The sequence below is a fragment of the Culex quinquefasciatus genome, chromosome 2, assembly GCF_015732765.1.
Source record: "Culex quinquefasciatus strain JHB chromosome 2, VPISU_Cqui_1.0_pri_paternal, whole genome shotgun sequence".
In the NCBI taxonomy this organism is placed as follows: domain Eukaryota; kingdom Metazoa; phylum Arthropoda; class Insecta; order Diptera; family Culicidae; genus Culex; species Culex quinquefasciatus.
The window spans coordinates 111,501,156-111,527,907 of NC_051862.1; the positions used below are offsets into that span (position 1 = coordinate 111,501,156).

The following is a 26,752-nucleotide window of genomic DNA, read 5'->3' on the forward strand; positions in this document are numbered from 1 at the left end:
TTCTTAAATTCTTAAATTCTTAAATTCTTAAATTTTAAATTCTTAAATTCTTAAATTCTTAAATTCTTAAATTCTTAAATTCTTAAATTCTTAAATTCTTAAATTTTAAATTCTTAAATTCTTAAATTCTTAAATTCTTAAATTCTTAAATTCTTAAATTCTAAATTCTTAAATTCTTAAATTTAATTCTTTAAAATTCTTAAATTCTTAAATTCTTAAATTCTTAAATTCTTTAAATTCTTAAATTTAATTCTTAAATTCTTAAATTCTTAAATTCTTAAATTTAAATAAATTCTTAAATTCTTAAATTCTTAAATTATAATTCTTAAATTCTTAAATTCTTAAATTCTTAAATTTCTTAAATTCTTAAATTCTTAAATTCTTAAAATTCTTAAATTCTTAAATTCTTAAATTCTTAAATTCTTAAATTCTTAAATTCTTAAATTCTTAAATCTTAAATTCTTAAATTCTTAAATTCTTAAATTCTTAAATTCTTAAATTCTTAAATTCTTAAATTCTTAAATTCTTAAATTCTTAAATTCTTAAATTCTTAAATTCTTAAATTCTTAATTCTTAAATTTACTTAAATTCTTAAATTCTTAAATTCTTAAATTCTTAAATTCTTAAATTCTTAAATTCTTAAATTCTTAAATTCTTAAATTCTTAAATTTAAATTCTTAAATTCTTAAATTCTTAAATTCTTAAATTCTTAAATTTAAATTCTTAAATTTTAAATTCTTAAATTCTTAAATTCTTAAATTCTTAATTCTTAAATTTTAAAATTCTTAAATTCTTAAATTCTTAAATTCTTAAATTCACTTAAATTCTTTAAATTTTAAATTTTAAATTCTTAAATTCTTAAATTTAAATTCTTAAATTCTTAAATTCTTAAATTCTTAAATTTAAATTTAAATCTTAAATTCTTAAATTCTTAAATTCTTAAATTTTAAATTCTTAAATTCTTAAATTCTTAAATTCTTAAATTCTAAATTTAAATTTAAATTTTAAATTTAAATTCTTAAATTTTAAATTCTTAAATTCTTAAATTTAAATTCTTAAATTTAAATTTTAAATTTTAAATTCTTAAATTCTTAAATTTTAAATTCTTAAATTTAAATTCTTAAATTCTTAAATTTAAATTCTTAAATCTTAAATTTAAATTTTAAATTCTTAAATTTTAAATTTTAAATTTAAATTCTTAAATTTTAAAATTTTAAATTCTTAAATTTAAATTTAAATTCTTAAATTCTTAAATTCTTAAATTTTAAATTCTTAAATTCTTAAATTCTTAAATTTTAAATTCTTAAATTTTAAATTCTTAAATTTTAAATTCTTAAATTCTTAAATTTAAATTCTTAAATTCTTAAATTCTTAAATTCTTAAATTCTTAAATTCTTAAATTTTAAATTTAAATTTAAATTCTTAAATTCTTAAATTCTTAAATTTTAAATTCTTAAATTCTTAAATTTAAATTTTAAATTCTTAAATTCTTAATTTTAAATTTAAATTTAAATTCTTAAATTTTAAATTTTAAATTCTTAAATTTTAAATTTTAAATTCTTAAATTCTTAAATTCTTAAATTCTTAAATTCTTAAATTCTTAAATTCTTAAATTTTAAATTTTCTTAAATTCTTAAATTCTTAAATTCTTAAATTCTTAAATTTTAAATTCTTAAATTTTAAATTTTAAATTCTTAAATTCTTAAATTCTTAAATTCTTAAATTCTTAAATTTTAAATTCTTAAATTCTTAAATCTTAAATTCTTAAATTTAAATTCTTAAATTCTTAAATCTTAAATTCTTAAATTCTTAAATTCTTAAATCTTAAATTCTTAAATTTAAATCTTAAATTCTTAAATTCTTAAATTCTTAAATTCTTAAATTCTTAAATTCTTAAATTCTTAAATTCTTAAATTCTTAAATTCTTAAATTTAAATTCTTAAATTCTTAAATTCTTAAATTCTTAAATTCTTAAATTCTTAAATTCTTAAATTCTTAAATTCTTAAATTCTTAAATTCTTAAATTCTTAAATTCTTAAATTCTTAAATTCTTAAATTCTTAAATTCTTAAATTCTTAAATTAAATTTTCATTCTAGATTTTTTAATTTTGGAAGAAATAGAGTTTTTGATTATAACAATGATTTCGAGGTTTTCGTAAATTTGTGTTTACGAATTTCTATATTTCCGATAATTAAAACTTTTAGAATTTCGACTTGTACATTCTTTTTGAATTTTAACATTTTTGATCTATTGAATTTATAAAAAACTTGAATATTGCGCATTTCTCACTAACTTGGACTTCGCACTAAATTATTGCTAACGATCGCACTGTTGCGACTTGTCAAACTGGCTTGGAAAATTTTAAATTTTCTCAAAAAATGATCAAAGTGAGCCGATGTTGCTCACCTGTCAATCGCAATTTTAAAGTGCGAATGTCCAGTTTGGTGGAAACTGCGACTGGAAATGTAAATAAACAACTGCTGGTTGCCTAGTTTTTGGAAATTTTGTTGTCAAAAGTGCGAGAGAAAAGTGCGGGCCAAATCCAAGTTACAGTGCAAGGATCAATATTAAAATTATTATTCAATTCTGCATATTTTTAATTTCGATTTTCCAAATTTCAGATTTTTGTTGAAATTTTCTTTATTATTTAAAAAAAATGTTATTTGAAATTTCTGAAATGTTTGTTTTTTTTTTTTATATTTTGAATTTGTTGTTTGGTTGGATTTCAAAATTGCAGATTATTATTGTATTTTCAGTAAGAACATAGATATTTGTATGATTATTGTCAAGTTTAATTTCACTCTGATTTACTTCATTTTGGTCCCGCGAGTGTGGATAAATCGGACAGAGCAGGGGACTCATAATCCAGAGGAAGCTGGTTGGTACTAGCAATAAATTGTTGATGACACGATGGCCGACATCTATAAAGACAACTTCTTTTTTTACTCCATTTCGACCAAAAAACTTAATCTGTCCTTTTAGTTTCAATATTCTGCTTTTTGAGATTCGGCGGGAATTTTTAATATTATTATATTTATCCAAAACAATATTATTAAAACGTTTGTAATTATCAGTCGCATTTAAAAAGGAAAATTACAATTCTTTGATTTTTTCATCAAAACATATTACAAACAAGCACCGCGCAAAGAAACGTCAAACGCAATCTTTCCGTTTCTGTTACTTTTCAGCTGCGTACCGCTTAAGAAAAAAAATTTCGTGACCCTTTCCTTGACCGTTTCTTGGGCGTTTTTTTGTATGGAGTTTTGCGTTCCTTCCCATCTGCGTATCAGCCTTTTTAGGGCGCCACCGTTTTTTTGACCACCATCCGTCCGGTGACGGAGAAAAATTTAGCAAAACAAACTGCTCGACTAATTTGACAACGAGAACTGTCATTTGCTCTTGACAGTTCTCGCTTTCAAAAAAATCGAGCAGTGTGATGCGAGAACGCAAGAAAAAGTAAGCCAAAAAGCAAGTTATCACGGTTAACGCGTGTTAAAGCAAGTTAAAGCGGAAAGGTGAAAGTGAACGCTGCAAAGGTTTGAAAAGGAAGCTTTATCGCTCGATTAGCGCGGAAGTGACGTCCCCCTCGTTTAAAAAGCAAAAAAAATAATTTGGCCGCCTGTTTGTATGGAGATGGCCCATAGTGCATCGTCATCGTTCGAACCAAATACATCGTAGCAGCAGCAGCAGCAGCGGAAAAAAACAACGACTGATGAAAATCAACACTGAACAAAAATGACCCTTTTAAATCAAGTGTTCTACCCTTGATCTGACCCTGCTATACAGTGCACTTAAAAACCAATCGCAAAACACTTGAATTTTGGGCAACAAAATTAGCTGTCAATTCAATAGCAAAACACTTGAATTTGACGTGTTGTGTCACATGAAATACTATATTATAGACGTATCCAGTTTGAAATGGCCGCTAGGTGGCCAATGGTGTTAAAAATGACAGCTTCCATGTATTTAAATATGGGAGCTCAGGAAAACTCAACTTTTAAGCAATAAAATTATTATTTATGATAAAAGTATTGATTGATTAGGTGCACAAAATGTGTCTAGAATATTATTAAAATAAAAACTGTTCGAAAAATTTGCAATTGAGATAAGTACACCATTCGATTCAGCAGGAATTTTGGGCACCAAAAATATATAGTTTTCATATGTTAAGTGTTTTATTTTAGAAGAAAATTAACAAAAAGAATGAAAATCGAGACATTTAGTATGGGAGCTGTCAAATCTCTCACCATCAAAAAGCAGCGTTGAGCTTTCGCTGGATTTGTCTATATTTATCGAGAAATTAAATGTGCGAGTGTGTGCAACATGGAGTTAAACATTCTGTGAAGTTGCTGTGAAGATTACCAGGGCACTTTGAAAAGTTTAACTCCATGTTGCACGCACACACTCTCACTTTTAATTTCTCGATTGGTTTTAAATGGCTTTTCTTTCTTTAATCAATGCATGTTTGCATGTAATAGAAATGGATTTCGATTTGTTTTTATGTAAGGAAATGTCTTTTATTTTCAATCAACCTGGCGTGTAAAAATTTTGTTATTGTCGCTCTGGCACTAAATCGAACTGAGCGATTTCCACTCTCACCGCGCTTTTTCTCTCCGCCTTTTTCTGTCTAGCCTAATTCGGTATTACTCGATCAGTGTGTAGGCCAAGTTTGTTGTGATTCCTCCATCTTGTTTTGATTGGCGAAAACTTATGTCGATGGATTTTAGCTGATTTAATTAAAAACGAAAGGAAATATGTACTTTTTTTACTTGCATAAATGGCCAACATCATCATCCAAAACCTACGACAATAACACGCAAGCACTGATACTATTTAGTTAGACAAAAAAATGCGGAGAGAAAAAGTGCGGCGAGAGTGGAAATCGCTCCCCAGTAAGAAATACGGGGCCGATCGGGTCTGACCGTAAGAACGACGATCAGACCTACAGGGGCCGTAACAGAAAAAATTGATGGGACATGTTTAGTTCACCGGATCGGAATCATCGGAGTGGGTTCGTTTCGCCGGGATCGGGGCAACCGGTCAGCAGCAGGGTGTCCCACATATCCACCACCGGAAGGACAGGAACTGGACGATGCGTAGGGTGAACTTTCTGGAACGCACCGGAATGAGTAAAGTAGAAAAACATGTTTACGTCCAAACATGAAATATTGTGCAGATTCCGGCGGAACACCGACCCAGGCCTTGGCCATATTCTCGCGCACTGCTGCTCCTACTCCTTCTTGCCAAACTTGGTTCCGGCGCACGGATGTGTTCAGCATTTCGAATGCCCTTTTGCCGATTCTTGGCGTTTCCGGACACCAACTGTTGTGGTACTCCCAGTCACTGTTTAATTTTGAATACAACAGTTCCGTTGTTTTGGACTCAACGGAAGTGGTCCGTCGGCGAACCTCTCGGAACCGGCAAGTCCGAGTGCATGTCCTGATCGGATTACTGTACGCTGACATACTCCCTGCGACCTAACAAAAGTGTCCTGCTTGGTACCTAGTTGGGCAACTTCCGACTAAACCGGTTCGAACTCGCTTTGTTTGTTCTTTGGTGTTCCCAGCCCAATGAAAGTGCCCTGGTCAACTTGTTCAGAAGTCTTTCGTGCGCGCTGGCCATCTTGACCCCGCGTGGTGGTCGCACTTGTAAGATGTTATTGGAGGCCTTAAAACTTCTGGTCCGTCAGGTGTTCAAAAGAGCTGTCGTTTTACGTTCAACTGGCCGCCTACCGACTAGAAGAGGACAAAGTGTTTTAGGGTTGTAGGATTTCAAAAATGACTTTTTTTACCTGCGTTCAGCACCGGTCCCGCTGCCACCACAAGCTCCTTGGTCACCTCCCGATCCAGTACCACGGTCACGTTGGCCGATGATTTAATGAACGTGCTGACCGCCGGTAGGACACTGGAACCACCCAGCAGGATAGCTTCAGGGAACTCTGCCCGCGGTGTCGACTAAGCAGGTGGTTGGTGCAGCCGTGGCCATATCCTCGCGAACGCTTCTCATGAGGACGGCGACGGTGAGAAGGTTTAGGCGTGATCGGTTCCTTCTGAGATCGGTCTTGGCCCAGTGATATAGATTTTACCCGACCGGAACATGATCACCTTGTTGTGAAGCCGGTTGGGATGGCTTTCGGAGCAATTGACGGTGGCAAGCTTCTCCACTCCTTGAACTCCTTTTGCTGATTCAGGAAACTGCCATCAATCTCGAAGGTGCCCTACTTGTGTGATGAATCCTTTTTCTTCATCGAACTGTTCTGAACCGTCGGCGAACATCCCGAAACCGGCGAGTTAAAAATGGAACAATTGCGCAGCTTTCAAATGTCCAGATTGGCTTCCTGCACGTCCACCGCATCGTCGTGAGCGGTACCATACCATACTGGGTGGCGGCCGATGTCATCTGGGACGTATCCTGCGACGCACAAATGCTACGGAATTCAACGAACCTCCAAATGGCCAGCTTGTTCATTTTCCTGGGGCACGCGACTTTTTCCCAACTCAGCTTCTATTTAGTTTCGCCTCGCAATGTTGGTTCCGGCGACGTGTTAGTGTCAGGGCATGGTAACCTATTTGATAGAGTTCGTAATATGACAATTGCGCACACCTAGGTTGGACAGATTCGCTTCCGGCACGCCAGAGGCCGACGTATTTCACGTGTACTTCTATTCGTGCCCGGCTATCCACGTTGGGCCAGGATTAAGTCCCGATTAAGGCCGTGATTTTCTGGGCGTAACATAGACGTAACCAACCATCAGGTCAGCTTCAATTTTCTCTTCCGTCAACGATGCAACAGGCGATGATCTATTTCTGTTTGAGCACAGCTTCTGAACCGCTTTGTTGTCGAACTGCGAGATCAGTTCCGCCGACGAGGTATTTGGTGTGGGCCCCTTTTGGCCTTCCGCGGGCACGTGCTGCAAAACCCGAAATACAAATGAGATTTTCACTCAGATTTTAAAGTGCCAACTCACCAGAAAACTGTAATATACTTCTTGACACGATGCAACTCCAGGGAGGTCCGATACCACTCCGCAGTGCCTAATGATGGGCCAATTTCTTCGGTTCAGGGTAACTCGATGTACTCTTGGAAGTTGAAGTGCTCATCCGGAACTACACTGTTACGGTGGGCCATGCCGGCCGGAGCTGTATTTTGCGTAAAGGAAAAAACCTACAAGACACGACGGACGGCATTCGTCGAACCTCGTCGGAACTACCCAGCTGGACCCATACTGGAGCATACTGTTGTATCCTCTTCCGCCGCCACATTCCAGGATTGTCGTCGTTCACGGTCCCGACGTTAACCGTCCAACGGGAGCGGTGGCGATCCGTAACTTTCAACTGAGCCTCCGCTGCTACAATACATTAACGGTGGCATCAGCGCAACAGCAGTGGTAACGGAGCTTGCTGCTAATTAGGACCCGGGCATGCTTGGTGTTTGTTTGGCCCGTTAACATCGGCAGCGTTGCCGCCGCATTTCGGTTTACTACCAGCGATCTGAACAGCGCCATTTGTTGCCATTGCTGCAGCAGACTTCGAACGGATATTGGCTCTTTGTACCTCGTTCTTCCCTTCAGCTGTCTTTCTTTGTATATCTTCCGATTGTCTTGATCGGGCACCGGCGCCGCTGTCACCGACTATACCTGTGCCACTTCCGAGATGGTCTAACTGCGCGCTGTTACCTGTGTTACCAACCAGTAACAGTTACCGTTACTTTGAAACCGATCAGCATGGGCTCATTTGCTTTCGGCGTGACCGGTTCATGGTTCGTGGCTGATTCGCCGCCGAATCCTGTCGTCATCCCATCATCGTCGTTCCTGGCATTGACCCGAGTGAGGACGGTTTTCAACGGACCGGAATGACCTCCTCGAACTCAGCTTCCGTCTGCCTCGGAAATCGCTTCCATTGTGGTGTTCTTGGGACAGGACTCCAAATCTGACTTCTCTGCAAGAGGGGATTATTAGTTCAGGTTGGGTGATTTAACGAATTATTGTTTTACCTGTGCTCTCGCAGCATCGGTTCCACATCCACCGGTTGACCAACGGGGCCGTCAGATTCATGTTTATGGACAACTTTCGCCAAATGTATCAGTACGGCAGGTGCTCATCCGCGAGATTTGTTTGGTGTTGTTATTGCTGGACAGGGCTGACAAGCTGGCGACCCGACAGTCTTGCACAGCTCTCGAGATGTTTTTGTTGAAATCCTGAAAAGACAAATTACATAATAACTTTTTCTGAACATTAAAATTAAATTTTAAACTGCTCGAGCTCTTTACCACTTTTGTTTCTCTGAGGACAACCGCAGCCTTCTCGCAATCGTGCCTGAGGGGCACCGACCGACGTTTTAATCGGCTCATGCTACCGACCCTGGCTTTGATCATGTTCCCGCGCTCGTTAATTTTCTTCGCCTCTCTCCTGCTTTTGCTGCTCCTCCTCCTCCTTCTCAACAAATGGCAAGCTCTCCTCCATCGTCGCAGGAACCGGCGTTCGCGTATTCCCACATGTGTGATCAGTTGGTCAAAGGTTAGTGCTCTTCTAAAGCTTTTGCACTGTTCCGGACACCGACAGCTGGTTTCCGCGGCCAGTTCCGCTGCCTTCGTGGGCAAGTCCCGGAGCTTGCAGCCCGATTAAAAATCCTTAGGCGTACGTAACTGCAGTCACTAAACGGGGAACCTCTCGGAATCGGCCAGTTCGCAATAAGGCTTTCTAGGCCCAGTGAAAAAAATATAATTTAACTCAAAAATGACGACTCCTCGTCACAGTGTCCTGATGCAAACAATGATCGAGCTGTAGCTGTCACAGCCCTGTGAAGTATGTTGGCTGACATATCGGGCAGTCAGTCAAAAAAACCAGCTAGAAGTCGCCTGACAAAAAAATTTTGCTAGAAAGAGATAGGAAACCTGATGCAAACAAACGTCCAGCTGTCATGTAAACATACTTTGAATGTGTTGGTAAATTTCTGACTAGAAAGCCTTATGGAAGGGATGCGCAGCTTGGGAACGTCCGGCGACCCATTGCGTGTTTTTTTTCTTTCTCATCGTCCACGACCGCCATCTTGGAACTATCATCCGGGTCTACCGGATGATTGTTGGAATCTCCTTCTCAATTTCCTTCAAATGTCAGCGGATTACGGCTGAAAATTAAAGAGAAAATAAGTAAATTAGCGCAATTAATTTGAATTGTACTTACTTTTCAAATCCGTTTCGTGCAAATGTGCGAATAATCCAGGAAAAGACGGCTAATCAAATAGATTAAATCTAATTTTCTTTTTCCGACCGTGATTCGACGTGCACACGAGGTGACATTTTTTTGCGTTTGCAACTTTGACAGAAGTCTCGAAAATGTTCGGAGATTTGCAAGAGCGAGATAGCATGCTTTGTGAAACATCGATGAAAAATAAAAGCATGCTTTCTCTTTCACTCTAACGTGCAGCATTCAGTTCATCGAAATTTTCGAAAAACATCGTTGCCCTACAAAACATCGTGGGTTTACGGACTTTCGATCTGGGTCGTTTCGGTTTGGTGCCAGAGCGACAAAATGTTTTTCAGTGACGTTTAACCTCGCGTTCAACACAACATCTCGTTGCATTCAAAATTAGAGTTGATCAGTTTGCGGAGCGTAGTGTCAGATAAGTCGCCGCGAAAATTCGATTTATTTCCGAAACCACAATATTTTTTTCTTCCTGGTCGGGATCGGTTTGTTTGCCACCACTGCTTCCTGGGAGGTTTCTCAGCGTCGGTGAGTGAAGCACCGGTGCCGGCGGAGATGGAGGCCCCATGGGGAATCTTCTTGTTGATGCAGAACCGCGGTGGTTCGAATCAAACTGTGCCTTCACCAGTCGAATGACGCATATCATGGCCCCTGAGTTGAATGCATCCAAATCTTGTTTATCACTGGCACCGCCTACCTGGTACGGCATCTGCAGCTCTTTCGCATCCTTCCTGTGAATCATACAAAATACATTCAAAAATCAAAACAAATCCCAAAAAAAAATCTCTCCCCACTCACCAAATGGGTCCGGAAAGGAACTTTATCATCAAAGTTGGCTACTGCCCGGGAGACCAAGCCCTTCCGCTGGCCATACGGAGCCCGAGCCCGAGGACACAGCCTTATGGTGATGCTCATCTTCGCGGTCACAAACCGGGCAGGCAATTTTCTGGACTGGAACATGGCGGCAGCGAACTCAAGCGGTCTGCGAAAAACGAACACACCGGACCTCCAAAACTTTCAAATGAGGAAACGAAGCAAATTCCGACGAAGCTGTCGCAAAACTGGATTTCAAATCAAAACAAGATCAATTTCAAGTGTTTTGCTCATTACTTTGAATAGTTCAGCACAGTGGGGAAAATTCATGAGCAAAACACTTGAAAAGTTTGAGCCACCCAAATGAAAATAAGGTGTCAAAAAATACCAAAAAGTCAATCGCCAATACACTTGAATTTAATAATGGATTGGATTGAAATTTAAACACAAACAAATTAGATCTAAGATGCGGATTAATTGAATCATTCAAGTGTTTGGGCACTTGGAAAAAAAGGGTGGCGTAGTTTCAGTGAAGAGCAAGCTTCGAGAAGAAGAAACACGCCAGCGCCAGCGTGTGCGTGAAATTGCTGCCAAAATGACGTCGAAGGAGAAAAACAAGGCCTACTTGGATGGACGCTCGAGAAGATGGCCACAAGGCCTTGAACAAGCAAGCGCGTGCTTTGACCCACGCAAAAAACCTTTCCGCTCTCTGATTGGCTGTTTTGTTTAGCCGTGGAGTCGTGAAGGCAGCATTTTTGCCAACGATTTTCATTCCATCGTCATCGTTCGAACCGACAACATCGTAGCAGCAGCAGCAGCGGAAAAAAAAACAACGACTGGAGGAAATCAAGAGCGAGCTCCGAGAAGAAGAAATACGCCAGCGTGTGCGTGAAATTGTTGCCAAAATGACGTCGAAGGAGAAAAACATTACCTACTTGGAAGGACGCTCGAGAAGATGGCCACAAGAATCAACTTCTGCTGCAATTTAACAAAATGGCGCTTTTCAGGGCCAACGAAAAATTCACGAAAGAGTTATTGTTTCAAATGATTCATGCACTGCTTTTGGTGCATTTTTAAAGCTTTTGACGCTTGGCGTTTAAATTAATTTAAATATTTCCCCCCAAAATTTTCATTTAAAAAAAAATGAACGAATATTAAAAATTTACGCTTGCAAGTGTCAAACGTCAAACCGACGACACGACAAGCCACTCGCCTCCAAAAAGTGGGCACCAAATCGGCTTACCCCTCCGGTTCCTTTGGAACTGGAAACGTCAAACCGAAAAAGTTGAAAAAATTGATTGACTTTGGAACGCTTCTACTTTTGACGTTTAGAAATGTCATTTCGTTTCTAAAATCAGATGATATTTTGTGAAAATCTGGTCGGCGGCACTCGATGATTTCAAGAATGCGGAACTTTGATCCACAACATTTGCCACATCTACGTCTTCCGGTCGGGCCGAACCATGTACTGCAAGTGGCCAAGGAAGCCGGAGTCACGCTGAGCAAAGTCTTGACGACGCACCACCAGTGGGACCACGCCGGAGGCAATGCTGACCTGTGGAAGCGCTGTAAGGCGGATCCCTCGCTGGGCATCCTGTCCATCTACGATGGCAACGACGATCGCATCAACAACATGACTAATCCGGTTGGCCAAGATGACACGCTGGAGAATGGAACCGTGTCACACAACGTCCCACATCTTCTTATACATCGAGACCCCGAAAGATAAGGTCGTTTTCATCGGTGACACGCTCTTCCTGGCCAATCGAGGGAACCGCACAGCAGGTGTACGACGCGTTGATTACGAAGCATTCTGCCCTGTTGGACGATACCAAGGTATTATGTGGCCACGACTACGCGCTGATCAACCAGCCCTTCGCAAGTACCTTCGAGTCGGACAACGTGGACATTACGCAGCTGCTGGGTATCGCAAAGAAGGCGGATTTGAAAAGACGACGAGCGATGATGCCGTTCACGATTGGGCAATTGAAATGTACGAATGTTTCCATAAGGTTGGCAAGGCTGCTGTGTAGTGGTATGTGGCTAAAAGTACCCCGTTGGAGACGATGTATGCGCAGTGAGTGACGAAGGATAAGTTTTAGTAAGGAACAAAGCTATGTATTTAAAAAAGGTTCTTTAAAAGATTCTTTTAAGCTATTTGCAACCCTGCAGTCAAGACTTTAAAAATACAAAAATAAGTACAAATTTTTAAGTGATGTTGGTTGTTAGCTTGAGATTCCAAATGAGTTTATTGTTGCTTCAACTTAACAGCGCGTGCTATGCGGATGGAAATAAATTTATAACAGCGCACTAAGTAGAGTAAGCCTGCTTTAACAGCAACAGCAAAAACTTCTCCGCCGATGCGACACTCAGCTGCACGCTCTGATCCCTAGTCACAACGGTCACCATTGAGACTTCTCGAGACTGCAATCCCTGGCTCAGTTCGTTACTTTTCATAATGGGTCATCAGCTCTTGAAGTTTCGGCCGAAAGGTCCAAACTCGGCCAACAGCTGTCCAAACTATGGAAACGCACTTTCGGAAAAAATATCCACGTGGTTTATGGATGGTCCGTTCGACTCAAGCTGGCGATGCACTCGCGCTGCAATCTGGTTCTAACGCCCCCGAACCTAACCCGTTTCTCACAGCCTCAATTCTGCGCGGCAGCTCCAACACGTCATACAATTGCAGGAATCCAGGCACTCCACGGCTCCGACTTCTTCGGCAGAAACCCGCTTTCGGAATTTGCCAACGAACCTCTCTCTGGCACCGCAGGATTCGGCAGCGTGCCACGGGACTCGCCGCTCCGGCCAGGACGGCTTGGACCACCTCCCCTTCTCAGGCCTGTCCTTCGTTGGATGGAAGTTGTGATGACGGAATCGCTGACTAGCTTTCCATCGATTTGTGTGGAGTTTCCGGCGAAGGGACTTCGGAGGTGGAGCACTGTAGGATCGAGGCCATTCACGCGTGGGTGCTGGGATTGAGAAGCAGCGGAGGATGCGCCTGTTCAAGCTGGATCACCAGTCCGAGCCGTTTCGGATGGCCGGCCACAACAATGCTGATCGTTTCTTTACTTTCATTTTATTTCGGAACTTCACACGTTCAGATTTCTGTTCCGGCGGTTCAAACTGATATCTTTCCTTTCTTCTGGGCAATGGCCGGTACCCTAGCCAGACGCGAATGCCTTCAATACGGGAATTCTGTTGTTGACAAATAACAAGCCCAGCGCAAGAAGCATTCCCAAGTTGACTATTACGGCCTCTTCCGGAACATTGCCATATTAAACAGCGTCCACTTGTCCTGCAAGGAGGAGACCCTTGGAAACATCGGATGCCAAGGTGCCAAAATGCTTGGAGCAGCTCAGGCACAAAGTTCTGGAACCCGTCCGAAGTGTTAACAGTTATTGTCGCTAGGATGGTGGAACTAGAACTTAACAGCGGATCTGTTCCGTTGAGACCGGCTGCAACTTCCTGCAGCATACTAAACTCGCCATGGCCACTTCCAACGCGGCCGCTCGGTTGGTCAAGTTCTAAATTCGAACAGGTCACTTCAGTCAGTTACTTCGACGAGTGAAAAAAAAATGACAAAATGAATTTCTACCTGTTCCTCCTCGAGAGCTTTGTTGTCGGAAACGATCAGCATCTAAGATTTTCGTTGATTTATTGGCCAATAAATCAACAACAACGTCAATATGTTGACGAATGGTAAATATTTTTACTCTGTACAGTGTATCTTTTCAGGATCAATTCCTAGCGCTTTGCGATGTTCTACAAAGTTGTTCCCCGGATCAAAACCTATAAGAAACTTGAGAATAAGAAAATTTGATTGGGTTTTGGGGAACTTTATCTAAGAAGAGGTTAAAAGTGAAAATTTCCCATAGTAAATCTTTAAAAGTTCCATACTAACTTCAGGTCAATGGTGGAAGTACTAAACCTTAACCAAATGCGCTCAAAGTTTCAGGCTATGTTCTGGGGCCATATTGCTACAAAAATCCGGTCGAGGCGTTTGGAATTGAACACTTTTGTCTTTTTCATATATCCGTGAGCCACGCTACTCTACAGGCTCAATAAAAACTTCCTACCTGCTCTGTATGGTAGAACAGAGCTAAGCTCTGTATGCAGCGAACAGAGCCAGCTCTGTATGGGGAAAAATAATATTGAATTGCATATATCTCAAAAACGATAAGTTTTAGAAAGTTGACATGTTCTAGAAAGTTGCTGGTACCAAAAGGTTCTATATGATTGTCTCAGACGTCATTACAATTTGATTGATTTTAGTTGTACAAAACAAGAAAAAACTATTTATTTTATAAGATACAAGGAATAGAATATTTTTGTTTTCGACAAATTTGCTCAACTACCAAAAATGAACAACTCTCTCGAAGAAACCAAAGCTCTATCTTCAATAGATACCGAAATAAAAAATAAAAACTATTTTTATAATAAATACTGCTTGCGACAAACACAAAGCGACCGCGTCGTAGGCACAGGTAATATGAGGCATGTTTGGTAGAGATCGTCTGATGTGAAAACTAGTATAGCAGAGTGTTCATAGAGAGTTTTTATGTTAAATGCTCTCGTCTGGATGGTTGAAAGAAATTTCAGATAAAATTATACAAATTTATAAAATTATATTCTTTTTATTGTTTTGGTAAGTAATTAAGATTAGAAACAATAAACTTATTTTACAGCTATTTTTATGTTTGTCTTGACAAAACAAATGTTTAACAAAATTACAAGTTTCGTACAACAAATTAAGATAAAAAAACAATTTCAAATACGCAAGTAAAAAAAATAAAAACTAAATCTTCTAACAACTATTTTAATTTGAAAAAAAAAACAGTTAACATATGTTTAACCCTCTACTGCCCAAATTTTTTTTCGAAAATATTTATTTTTCCCGTGTTCAGGAGGTCATTTTGAGCAACTTTTGTTCTACGAAAAACTTTACTTCTCTTGTTTTATGTTTTTCTTATTTCATTTTTAGTATTTTAATTTGCATTTATCTTGTTTAGTTTATGTTTGTTTTTGGTAGTATTTGGCCTACTCTACCACCTAATATAATTACATTTCGCCTATCTAATTTTTTCATGTTTTTACAGTCACTTTTTCAATTTTTTGCATGTTTTTCACATTTTCTGCTATAGAATCGCACCATCATCATTTAAATTGCAAAAAAATGCGTAAATGCATAGTCTGGGACACTACAAAAATTACTGCATACTTCTTTTTACTGAAAATATAGGAAATGTTAGTAAAAAACACAGTCAAAGTTGACCCCTAAAAAAATGACATTTTTAAAAACATTGGCAAAGTCACATAAAACAAGTAAATCTTCCTACCCAAAAATTTTAAAAAAATTTAAGAGTTCTTCTTTCCAATGCTTTTTAAAGATCAAAAATCGGTTGGAAAATTGATTTTTGGCGATTTTTTAGATCGAAGCCCGTCTAAAGGCGGGGTTAGGTTGTAGAGGGTTATCCTTATAAAGATTTCAGGAAACTTAGCTATTTTATTTAATTCAACAGAAAAAAAAACAATATTTTCTTTTGTAACCTTTACATACTGCGCTTCAGATCGAGGTGTTAGGAGAATCGATCTGATATCGTCTTGCCCGCCACTCGGCCTGACCCTGTGGGAAAATTTATCCTTGCCACACCCTGCCCATTTCGAAACGGTCATCACTAATACTTGCCGATCTACGATCTGCTACGTGGACCAATCACAACTGGACAACGCATCGATCTCCTTTTCCGATCCGAGACGAAAGGGCTCGAGGCACGATCGATACGAAGGTCAAGATCAATTGTACTTCAAGCCTAGTGCGTTTAGAAAAGTGCGTAGTTAGAAAATCTCGATCGACCCAAAGTTTTAAAGATCCTCCGATCAACCACCTAGTGATCAGGTGACCCAATAGGCGCCCACGGGCGTTGCTAGGCCTGTTTGTTGGCCATTTAAGTGAGTAGTTAGCGGTCCCGAAAGGAATTGTGCCCATAATTGAAATTGTACCCATTTAGCCATCTACCAGCACACTTGATCGTGTACAATTGTACGAAACACGAGGCAGTAGTAGACTGCGGAAGAGGTAAAGGTCATGTGGAGAAATTAGGGTCAGTTCGCTAATTGTGTCGTTCTTCTGCCTGAAGAAAACCTTCAGGGAGAAGGTTTTTCTCTTTGGTTTCTTCTCAGCAAACCACGCGGCGATCTTTGCCGGCCCGAACTCCGAACAGCATCTACCGGAGCGCGCGATCATCTGTAGCGTCGGACAGCACCTGGTCGCTGACCACGTGGTGCACGCGAGGACGTCGACAAGCCCGTAGGAAACCACAGCCACGGTTTCCGAGCTAAGGGCGCAGCCTGCAGGGGAAATCCAGTTTCGACTGGTCGCCTGCCCGACAAAGTGATTTACGGTCACTCTGCAGGGGTGCGTACTTCACGTCTGGCAGTGGTCTACCCGTAGGGGCGCGCCAAAACCCCGAGCAAAAGGGAACCACCGGCGGCTGTAAAATCTTGGGGATCCACTGCTTGCGAGCAGCGATCGCGATCGTCACCGGACGGGTGCGATCCATTTGACGTCCTCCACCTTCGACGCCGACGCCGCGTCCGGCGCACTTGGGCATCATCCGCAATCCGCACACACGCACGCACTCAAGCTCGACACACACGTGTACGCCATCTTATCGTGTGACAAGACTCCGCAGCGCCATCAACATCCTGCTGGAGCAAACCCGGTCGCACTGCCTTGCGACATTTCACCTCGTGCCTCACGCCATCTACAACCACGTGGGGGACGAACAACTACCACGATCAACCACTAGCACGGGCCTTCGAGGAAACGCTCGGACATTCCAGCCTCGTGGGTTTTCAACATCAACACGCGGGACAAGCCGCGTGCCTCATCTACAACCACGTGGCGGTCGACGACCACCTCTTCACCTGCGAAGGCTGTCGGGAAGCGTTCGGACGCTCCAGGCCACGTGTTTCACCTGCGGGACCAACCAGTCTCGTCGCCAACATCTGGGCGGTGATCGACATCACCCGCTCGCCACCGAAGGCCGTCGTCAAGCGCAGAGCCGCTCCGGCCACGTGATCATCTCTTCGTCCTGCACGTAGTCATCTGACGACAAGACGCCGAACAGCAGACGGCGCACGCAGCTGTGGGGTTCACCCGCGTTCCTGCCAGCGGCTGCACGAGCATCGAGCGACCACGCAAACATCAACCGCACGAGCGGCAGCGAGAAGAACGACAAACGACATAAATCAGGTCAGATCAGCTAGATTAAGCTCCCCAAGTCGTCCCTAATGCATTTTGCCAGGGCAAATAAAATCATGTTCATTCCCCAAGTACAGTTTGTTTATTCGTTGCATTATTGAGTGCAATTTGGTTTTGACTTTTAATTTCGACTTTGCTGTAGATTTTTGGGTATCTTTGCCGTTGTACATTTGCGATTGTTCCACAACCCGCCCTAAGCAGAACTAGTCGGGCTCGTAACAGACCTTCCGCAGTGTGGCGATCGGGGCCACACTGGCGCAAAAGCGGGAGTGTTTCAAGAAGGGTAGTGTGTTGGCATTGGGTATTTCTTCCTGCAGAACCTGGCCGAGAAAGGTTGGCATTTCTGCATTGCATTGATTCTCCTCCACCTCGGTTCAGCTTGCTGCGCATCGTACGACTCCCGGACTGTTACACTTTATTTTTCAAGCAAGATAATCATTAGAAAGTTTCAAGCTCTAACTAATCTCTATGATATTTTTTGTTTACATTTTGTCACCTTTATTTTAACCGGCTCCGTAGCTTAATGGTTGCAGCTTCTGCCTCGAAAGCAGAAGGTTCAGGGATCAAATCCCGGTCGGTTCCCTTGAAATTTGGAATCAGGAATTGAACTTTGAATATGAACAAAAAACCTTTAAGAATCAGGTGGGATTCGAACTCACACCTTTGGATTGGTGGTCTGGAACGCTAACCAGTCGGCCATCATGGAGTTAATGCTCTAGAACTGAATTGACCCGTAGTGGCGAAATAATGTCACAAGGTATAATATATCAAACCATTATATAACTACTAACACCGTCTCAAAACAGCCCAGGGCCATCTCATATACTCATGAACTGGACGAGGGAGTCGTGGATTGCCTGGCCCGAGTCATCTGCATTACCGATCTTTGTCTGTACAATTTCAGAAGAAATCGTTAGCCATAGAAAGGTATTTCGCTTCAAAGGTTCTTGAGATATATGGTGGTTACTAACCGAACCGTCTCAGTTGAAATATACTGTGGTCATGGCCAAGTCCTGCCAAGACGGGGGTTCAAATACATACATACATACATACATACATTTTGTCACCTTTATTTTAAATAAAATAAGAAATTGAAATCAAATAGCAAAAACCATTTTTTTCTTTATTTCTCAAGCAAGGATATCAGTGAAGAGTGTTCAGCTCTAAATGCTCTCTATGGAAATTTGTCATTGTATTACCTGTATTCTAAATATTTTTTTTTTATTTTCAAACATAGAAAAGCAGCAAAGAGTTTGAAGCTCTAAATGCTCTCTATGGATAGTTGCCATTTTATTACCTGTATTCTTAATATTTTTTTATTTTTCAAGCCTAGGAAAGCAGTGAAGAGATTGAAGCTCTAAATGCTCTCTATGGAAATTTGCCATTTTATTGCCTGAATTCTAATTTTTTTTCTTACAAAGGAAATCAGTAAAGAAATTTTAGCTCTAAATGCTCTCTATGGAAATTTCGCTTTTTTATTACCTGATTTTTAAAAAAATATAATTAGCCATCGAAATAAAATAAGAAAAATCCAAGGAAATCATTAAATACTTAAAGCTCTAAATGCTCTTTACGGATTTTTTTAAATTTTATTTCCTGATTTTTAAAATAAATTTAGCCATTGAAATAAAATAGAAAAAAAACCGAGGGGCGCGAAACTGGCCTTAATATATTAAATTTTCACATTTAATACATTAGGGATTAAATATGTCTCGTCGGTTGACATTTAACAGCGCTCACCTGTTTTGTTGAAAACATTGGTTGGTTTTGTATCTCTTTCGCGCTCGACTGTCAAGATTGTTTTGGTTATTTTCGTTATTTTAAAGACTTTGAAACTGTTGAACACACCATATCTGGAAGACGCCGGGGATTCAACATGCTGCACCAGAACCGGGCTGAAGGTGGCCAAATTGCTTTTTGTTCGGCAGTCCCAACATTCTATAACATAATAGCTTGTTTCGGCTGGACCCGTTGCAGATGGTTCGTTCGTGTTTGAGACGGGGACTTTCCAAAAAGGTGCAGCAGGTCGAGGAGATGGAAATAAAGGAGCCGGGAATAAAAGCGGACAAAAATGTCGTTGATTCCGCTGAGGAAGGCGCCGAAGTTGAGCAGTAGTTCAAGGGGATCCGGCTCGGAAATAGCTGCAGTGGCCGGGTTGCGGTTAACGAAAATTACCAAAACCAGTGGGAAGCGACAGGCAAGCAGGTGGAGGAGGTGTTCCATCGGCACTTCAAGGAGGCCGATTATGACCGAACCCGCCGGATGGTCGACTAACGAGTTGACGGCTCAACGTGTGTCCAAGAAAAGAACCAACAGATCATCACTATAGATGCCGAGTGCCAGCGCCGGAATGGTTCAACGCTCTTTAATGCGGCCTACCAGATGCGGTAGGCCAGCAGAAAGCAACACCACGTTGTAGTGGTTAACAAGTTCAACTGGAAGAAAAACGAGACGTGGTGGTGATAAATTTGTTAAACTAATAAATATACAGTTTTCAATTTTGTATTTTTCCCCAACCACAGGTAACCAGCACCATCAACAGCGGCCTGCTGGAAGCGGTTCCCGCCAGCGAACGCTTTAGCGGTGTCGTTGTCACGCTTACATCAACTCAGTCAGCGAGGTCCACCGGCCTTCGAGCTTCTACCCGCCATAAACAAGCGGAATAGTTCGCGTTCCTGCTGATCGCCACGTACGACACCACTTTCGAGGATATGGTTTTTCCGGCCGATGTCGTCGAAAAGCAAATCTGCGTCAAGCTGGAGTGGTCACCATCAACAAGTTCATCGTGCCAGAGAACGCAACCGTCGTCGGTTCTAACGAGGTCATCAAAACGCAGTTCGCGGGTGTATGCGAATAAAAGTTAAAAAAAATCAGAATGTTTTTTTATTAACTGAAAAGAAAACATTCACACAGTAGCATCAGATGTTGTTACTCTCGATCACTCCAATCGTACACAGATCGCTGAAGTTATTGGCCCAGACTATCGATCGAATAAAAGAAAAAGTTCGTTGATTGCACTACGCACATAAAAAAAACACCCGAATCTCCGAGTAGTACAGCTTGACTCTGGGACGAGGACAGATGCGCCGCTTCCGGATCACGGGAAAAGTCCAAATGTTGCTTTGTCGTCGGTTGCTTTTCCCCGGGTAATGGTAACGGATGTCGTGGATTTGGCACGACCGACAGCGGGGCCGACCTTTTCAGCTGCTTGGCGGGAGTCTCGACGGAAGAGCATTTTCCTTCAAAATCTGCGGGTGGTGTGATACGAAATTACGAACTACTTTTCACTAGTTTTTGAATAGTCTTACCTTCAACGCCTCTCCCAGTTATCGCCTAATCCACCCGCCGACTTTGCTCCGCGGAATAGTTTGATTCGCGGTGGATCACCAGTTTGTAGCTTTGGTTGATTTTACTGGATGCGATGGTTTGTTGACGTCGATGTTGAGAGCCCGCTTCAAAGATTGCAGCATCAGCTGCAGGCTCCGGCGAACGAGTAGCAGGCGAGTGGTGGGGTTCTCACCGAAACTTAATCCTCTGCGTTGGATCATCCTGCCGGGCCAGCTTGTCTAGATGAGGTGCCTCCGGTATAGTCCAGGAGGAAGCTACGCATTGCGTTGGTGCTGGTGGCTCTTTTTTGGTTTGCCTGTGCCTAGCGGATGTTTTTTTGCTTTTTTTGCCTTCATTTCGCGACAAAACATTTCCAAACACAACAACAACAAACACGCGCGATCGATGTCAAACTGTCAAACCAATGTAGTATAAAGAGAGGTGGCGATGTTCCGATCGCAAACAAAAGTTAATTCGTTAATTTCGGCAGTTAATTAATTAATTTATTTAATTTTTTACTATTGTCCCGCCCCTCGAAAAAAACCTATTTTTCTCTACTTCTCATGCAAGGAAATCAGTGAAGAGTTTTTAGCTCTAAATGCTCTCTATGGAAATTTGCCATTTTATTACCTGTATTCTAAATATTTTTTTATTTTTCAAGCAAGAAAATCAGTGAAATGTTTAGCTTCTGAATGCTCTCAATGGAATTTTGCCATTTTACTGCAATTTTTTGATTTCCTTGCTTGCAAATAATTGAAAAGAAATGTTTTTTTTTAATTAAATTTCGAATGCTATTTTTTTTAAAAAAAAAAGGTAATAAAATGGCGAAATTCCATAGAGAGCATTTAGAGCTAAACACTTTTCATTGATTTCCTTTGCCTGATTTTTTTTTTAAACAGGTAATAAAATGGCTAATTTCCATAGAAAGCATTTAGAGCTTCAAACTCTTTGCTGCTGTTCTATGTTTGAAAAATAAAAAAAAAAAAATATTTAGAATACAGGTAATAAAATGGCAAATTTCCATAGAGAGCATTTAGAGCTAAACACTCTTCACTGATATCCTTGCTTGAGAAATAAAGAAAAAATGGTTTTTGCTATTTGATTTCAATTTCTTATTTTATTTAAAATAAAGGTGACAAAATGTAAACAAAAAATATCATAGAGATTAGTTAGAGCTTGAAACTTTCTAATGATTATCTTGCTTGAAAAATAAAGAAAATATTGTTTTTTTTTCTGTTGAATTAAATAAAATAGCTAAGTTTCCTGAAATCTTTATAAGGTTAAACATATGTTAACTGTTTTTTTTTTCAAATTAAAATAGTTGTTAGAAGATTTAGTTTTTATTTTTTTTACTTGCGTATTTGAAATTGTTTTTTTATCTTAATTTGTTGTACGAAACTTGTAATTTTGTTAAACATTTGTTTTGTCAAGACAAACATAAAAATAGCTGTAAAATAAGTTTATTGTTTCTGATCTTAATTACTTACCAGTACAATAAAAAGAATATAATTTTATAAATTTGTATAATTTTATCTGAAATTTCTTTCAACCATCCAGACGAGAGCATTTAACATAAAAACTCTCTATGAACACTCTGCTATACTAGTTTTCACATCAGACGATCTCTACCAAACATGCATCATATTACCTGTGCCTACGACGCGGTCGCTTTTTGTTTGTCGCAAGCAGTATTTATTATAAAAATAGTTTTTATTTTTTATTTCGGTATCTATTGAAGATAGAGCTTTGGTTTCTTCGAGAGAGTTGTTCATTTTTGGTAGTTGAGCAACTTTGCCGAAAACAAAAATATTCTATACCTTGTATCTTATAAAATAAATAGTTTTATCTTGTTTTGTACAACTAAAATCAATCAAATTGTAATGACGTCTGAGACAATCATATAGAACCTTTTGGTACCAGCAACTTTCTAGAACATGTCAACTTTCTAAAACTTATCGTTTTTGAGATTTATGCAATTCAATATTATTTTTCCCCATACAGAGCTGGCTCTGTTCGCTGCATACAGAGCTTAGCTCTGTTCTACCATACAGAGCAGGTAAGGAGTTTTTATTGAGCCTGTAGAGCTCGATGCGTCTCTGATGATAAGTGGTAATAATAACTGAGTTAAATTCATAAAACACTGAAAGGGCAGATGTTATTATTTGGATAAAATTACTTCATAAATGTGAGGAAGGCACCAATCACCAAAAGGTGGATTAAGTAACGTTTTGATGAATATCATCAGTTTTTGATGAATATTCATCAGGTTCACATTTTCACATATTCAACCTACCAAATTTTCAACCTTCCAAAATTCAACTTTTTTTTGCTGTGTATACCTTTTGGTACGGGATTAATATTGTAAAATTACAGGAATATTTTTTTCTTCGTGGTGTTAACTGTTTTGTCTTGATAGAATTGAGTTTAATTCCCTTTTATCAACTCCCAAGCATGTGCTGTGCTGGGTAGTTACCACAAACACATGACGAAATCCCCATGCGAATTCGAAATCAATGCTCCGATAATTGCAATGCTGAATAATTACTCAGGATTATTTCTTTCAGACTGACGCTGTGATCATCGACATACTACCAGATGGAATTGCGAGCAAAGATAAAAGGCTCCAAATATTTGATCAAATTACTGAAATAAATGGAAATAAAATAAACCAAGATTGTTCAGAAAAGCAATTGCAAAAGTATTTAAAGGATTTACAGCCAAAGGTGCGTAACATAAAAAAAATGCGTTAGGAGTCAACCATATGTACACATGTTTGTATACAGCCTGTTGCAATGTAGAACTCCCGACAATAAACACATAATTTGCCACAATAAATATACATTTATTTACACGGACAGAACTACATTTAACAGACTAAAATACGAAACTATTTGGCACGACCAGAGTGCACTGGCGTTGTGCTCTGGTCGGCGAACGACAATAGAATGCCGAACACAACAAATGAAGACGACGACAAAGCTCCTCACTGCGTGCGGAGAGCATCGATCAGAGTTGGCTGTGCCAACACAATGAGCCACCGTCAACGTCCACGTCGTCGTCAGGGTGGTCCTCCCAACACCTCCCCCCTTTATGTGAAAGTGTTGTCGTATCTCGATTGGCCCTTCTGGTTCAGAAACAGGTACGAGACAGAGCTGAAGCTTGCTGAGGAGTAGCACTTGGTGGATGTAGAAGTGGAACTCGCAGGACCTCCCTAGGTTGATGATCTGGACTCGAATTTGGACGAAAGCTTGAGCTGCTGCTGGCGGACGTCACCGAGAATCCAGAACGGTGAATGTGTGTGCCGGCTGCCTGCTGAACTTGAAGAAGTGTTGATTGGCAGCGGTGCTGTGCAGTACTCGGCGAACCCGACTTGGTTGGCACTCGACCAGGGTTTCAGGGCCAAATACCGTAGCGAACGAGGATGTTGTTTGAAGATTGGTGCAACTCCGAGCCTTGATGATGTCACGCCGGTTGAGCTGGCCATCCTGCTTGGAGCTTGCTGACGATCGAAGTTGGCCACCAAGCATTTCTGCTGGTGCTTGTGTACGAGGTGTACTTCGAAACGAACGTTGAACAATAGCAAGCCAGTGTGCTGATTGTTTACGGAGTCCCTCTTCCCCCGTTGAATTTGAGTGCTTGATCGGATGATTTACACTCGGCGAGCTCGGTGAACTGCGACTCGCAGTGGCCGGACCTGGTGTGACAGGCCAACCGGATTGCGCGTACTGGGTGTTTGGGTTGAGTACAGGAATTGGGCCGGGTGGCGTGCTTTCCTCGACGAGCGACGTACCGGATCGGTGTGATGATGTCCGCTGATCGTACTCTCCAGTGCGCTGACCATCAACCAAGATGTCATCCCCGTGACGCAAATCGTCGATGACACCGTCGTTCTTGCTGCCCACCAACTGCTGGAACCCTCTGGAGCAGACGTGACGCCCGGGGTGCGTTTGATGGTGACGAAGGACAGTTGGGTTGGGGCGATGACTGGCAGGTTGATGTGATCCGCCATTTTGTTGTTGTTCACCGGTGGAGATGGCGGATGCCGACAGAACTGAACGATGTTCTGCTGATAAGGTGCCGTCGTGTGGAGGTCGCGCGCAGTCCAGGTTCCCGCGGAATGCTCGTTCCGGCGGCAGGTGATCGTGCTCCTGGTGGCTGAACCGAACGGGTTGAAATGCTTCCTCCTGATTGACACACGCGCGGGGAGCGCGAAATTGTCGCACATGAATGCGATCAATTTGCTCCGTTCTCGTCGCCACTGTTGCAATGTAGAACTCCCGACAATAAACACATAATTTGCCACAATAAATATACATTTATTTACACGGACAGAACTACATTTAACAGACTAAAATACGAAACTATTTGGCACGACCAGAGTGCACTGGCGTTGTGCTCTGGTCGGCGAACGACAATAGAATGCCGAACACAACAAATGAAGACGACGACAAAGCTCCTCACTGCGTGCGGAGAGCATCGATCAGAGTTGGCTGTGCCAACACAATGAGCCACCGTCAACGTCCACGTCGTCGTCAGGGTGGTCCTCCCAACACAGCCCATTACTAGAGATCCTATTCAGGGTCTCTACCCATTACCACAACCCAGTGAAAGGTCCACTCGAGCTACTCGAGCCAACTTAGTTCTATTTTTCAAGTGTAGGTGTCGCATGTACTGTTTTCAGCTGTCAAAATTGGACTTAGCAAAATTTGCCTTGTTTTCGGTTTGTTCTGTTTACGAATGAAGTTTTCCGTCATCATCGAAACAAAATGGATCAGGTAAGGGAAGGTGGAGCGGTAGAAAAGGTTTTTCTTGTTAGCCTTGCTGCCCCTACCAGGAATGTCCATCTTAAAGTGTGTGTCGATCGGGAAGCCGATTCCGAACCGGGCTTCGCTGATGGCCAAGCTTCCGATGCAACGCGGCAACAAGGGGGACATTTCCCAGCAAGGCGAACAGTAAGTCACAAACGACGCCACTGAATACGATCTACGAACTTGAGAATCGCAGCCGTCCAAACGTCCCTCGGTCCGGACAACCCGGGAGAGCCTTACCTGGGCGGAATCAATCAATCAATTTATTTTTGCCATTCACAGCTTACATCCGCCGCCGTTCTTCGTCATGGACAATATCGATGCCCAACGATTTCCGGCGGTAGCAAAACGCCCAACAGCAGCAGCAGGAAAACGCTGATTGCGATCGCGCCAGGACGATGCCGGCGATAAAGACTCTTCCGGCGAGAACAGGGTGGCCGCGCAGAATATGCACGCAATCAAGTTGGCAACGTTGCCGCGAACTCAGGCGAATTCGGACAAGGGAAATTGGGGAGCGGCAATGGAGTTGATCCGTTTGGTGAGTGTTCCCAGCCTTTTGGGGGGATAAGAAGGTACCATCTCGGTGATGCGAGAGGTTGTGGAGCGGAACATCGAACAGCTGCTGTTCAAGCGAGATGACGATTTCGTGTACGTGTCAACTGAGCGAGTTGTCCCGACCGCCCAGAAGTAAACGTGAGTCTGTTGGAGTATGATATACTTTTTGAAAAATATTAACGTTTTTCTTCTCACAGCAACGAGGCGTCTGCGCAAACGCGTGCCAACGATCGCCAAACCACCGCCCGGTTTTCAATGGACGTCACCTGGACTCGCCCAAACTCTGACTGCCTTCGGCAAATTCAAAGGAACCGCTCTCCAACTGTGCAGCCTGGAAGTTTCCCAGATTATTGCGACCATCCCCAAAACAAGCACCTTCGTCATGCGCGACATGAAGGGCATAGGCGGTCCCCGCAAACCCGGTCTCCGTACGTAACCAACCGCCGTCCGCGAAGAAAACCCCCGCACGGATTCCACATCCTGCTCCAAGTCAAAACCAAGTCGGAGTTCCTGCGTCTCCTCCTGCACATCATCGACGAGTCGTGCACCCATTTCGACATCAACACGCCCTTCCCCGACCGGAAGCACCTGGAACCGATCACCTTGTAGGCGCATCCGAAGGTTTATCGGATTGCCGCCGCCGCGTGGATTTCTGTTTCACGGACCTCCCCGCTCGGAGAAGACGTTGCTTGCGCAAGCCATCGCTGGCCAGCTTATGAATGGACTAATTGAGATCGCCGCCAATGATTCGGTAGCGGCTATTCTGAAGACTCGGAGGA

At 41.3% G+C, this 26,752-nt stretch overlaps 1 protein-coding gene and 1 pseudogene across 1 annotated transcript; one reads left to right on the forward strand and one right to left on the reverse strand.

Annotated features, from left to right (window-relative positions):
• Nucleotides 1–9,597: 9,597 nt before the first annotated feature.
• Nucleotides 9,598–10,365, reverse strand: LOC119766247 (puff-specific protein Bx42-like). Its single transcript, XM_038250683.1, has 2 exons — nt 10,002–10,365; nt 9,598–9,934 (listed from the first exon to the last, which is right to left on the reverse strand). The coding sequence occupies exons 1-2, from the start codon at nt 10,028–10,030 to the stop codon at nt 9,598–9,600; spliced, it is 366 nt and encodes a 121-aa protein (XP_038106611.1). The 5' UTR covers nt 10,031–10,365.
• A 1,036-nt stretch (nt 10,366–11,401) lies between these two features.
• Nucleotides 11,402–12,106, forward strand: LOC6051821 (annotated as a pseudogene).
• The last annotated feature ends 14,646 nt before the right edge of the window (nt 12,107–26,752 follow it).

Coding starts and splice junctions, on each gene's coding strand:
- LOC119766247 (XM_038250683.1), bottom strand. CDS start 10,030: ATGATAAAGTTCCTTTCCGGACCCATTTG. Junction 9,935..10,001: donor TTCCTTTCCGGACCCATTTG/GTGAGTGGGGAG, acceptor TATGATTCACAG/GAAGGATGCGAAAGAGCTGC.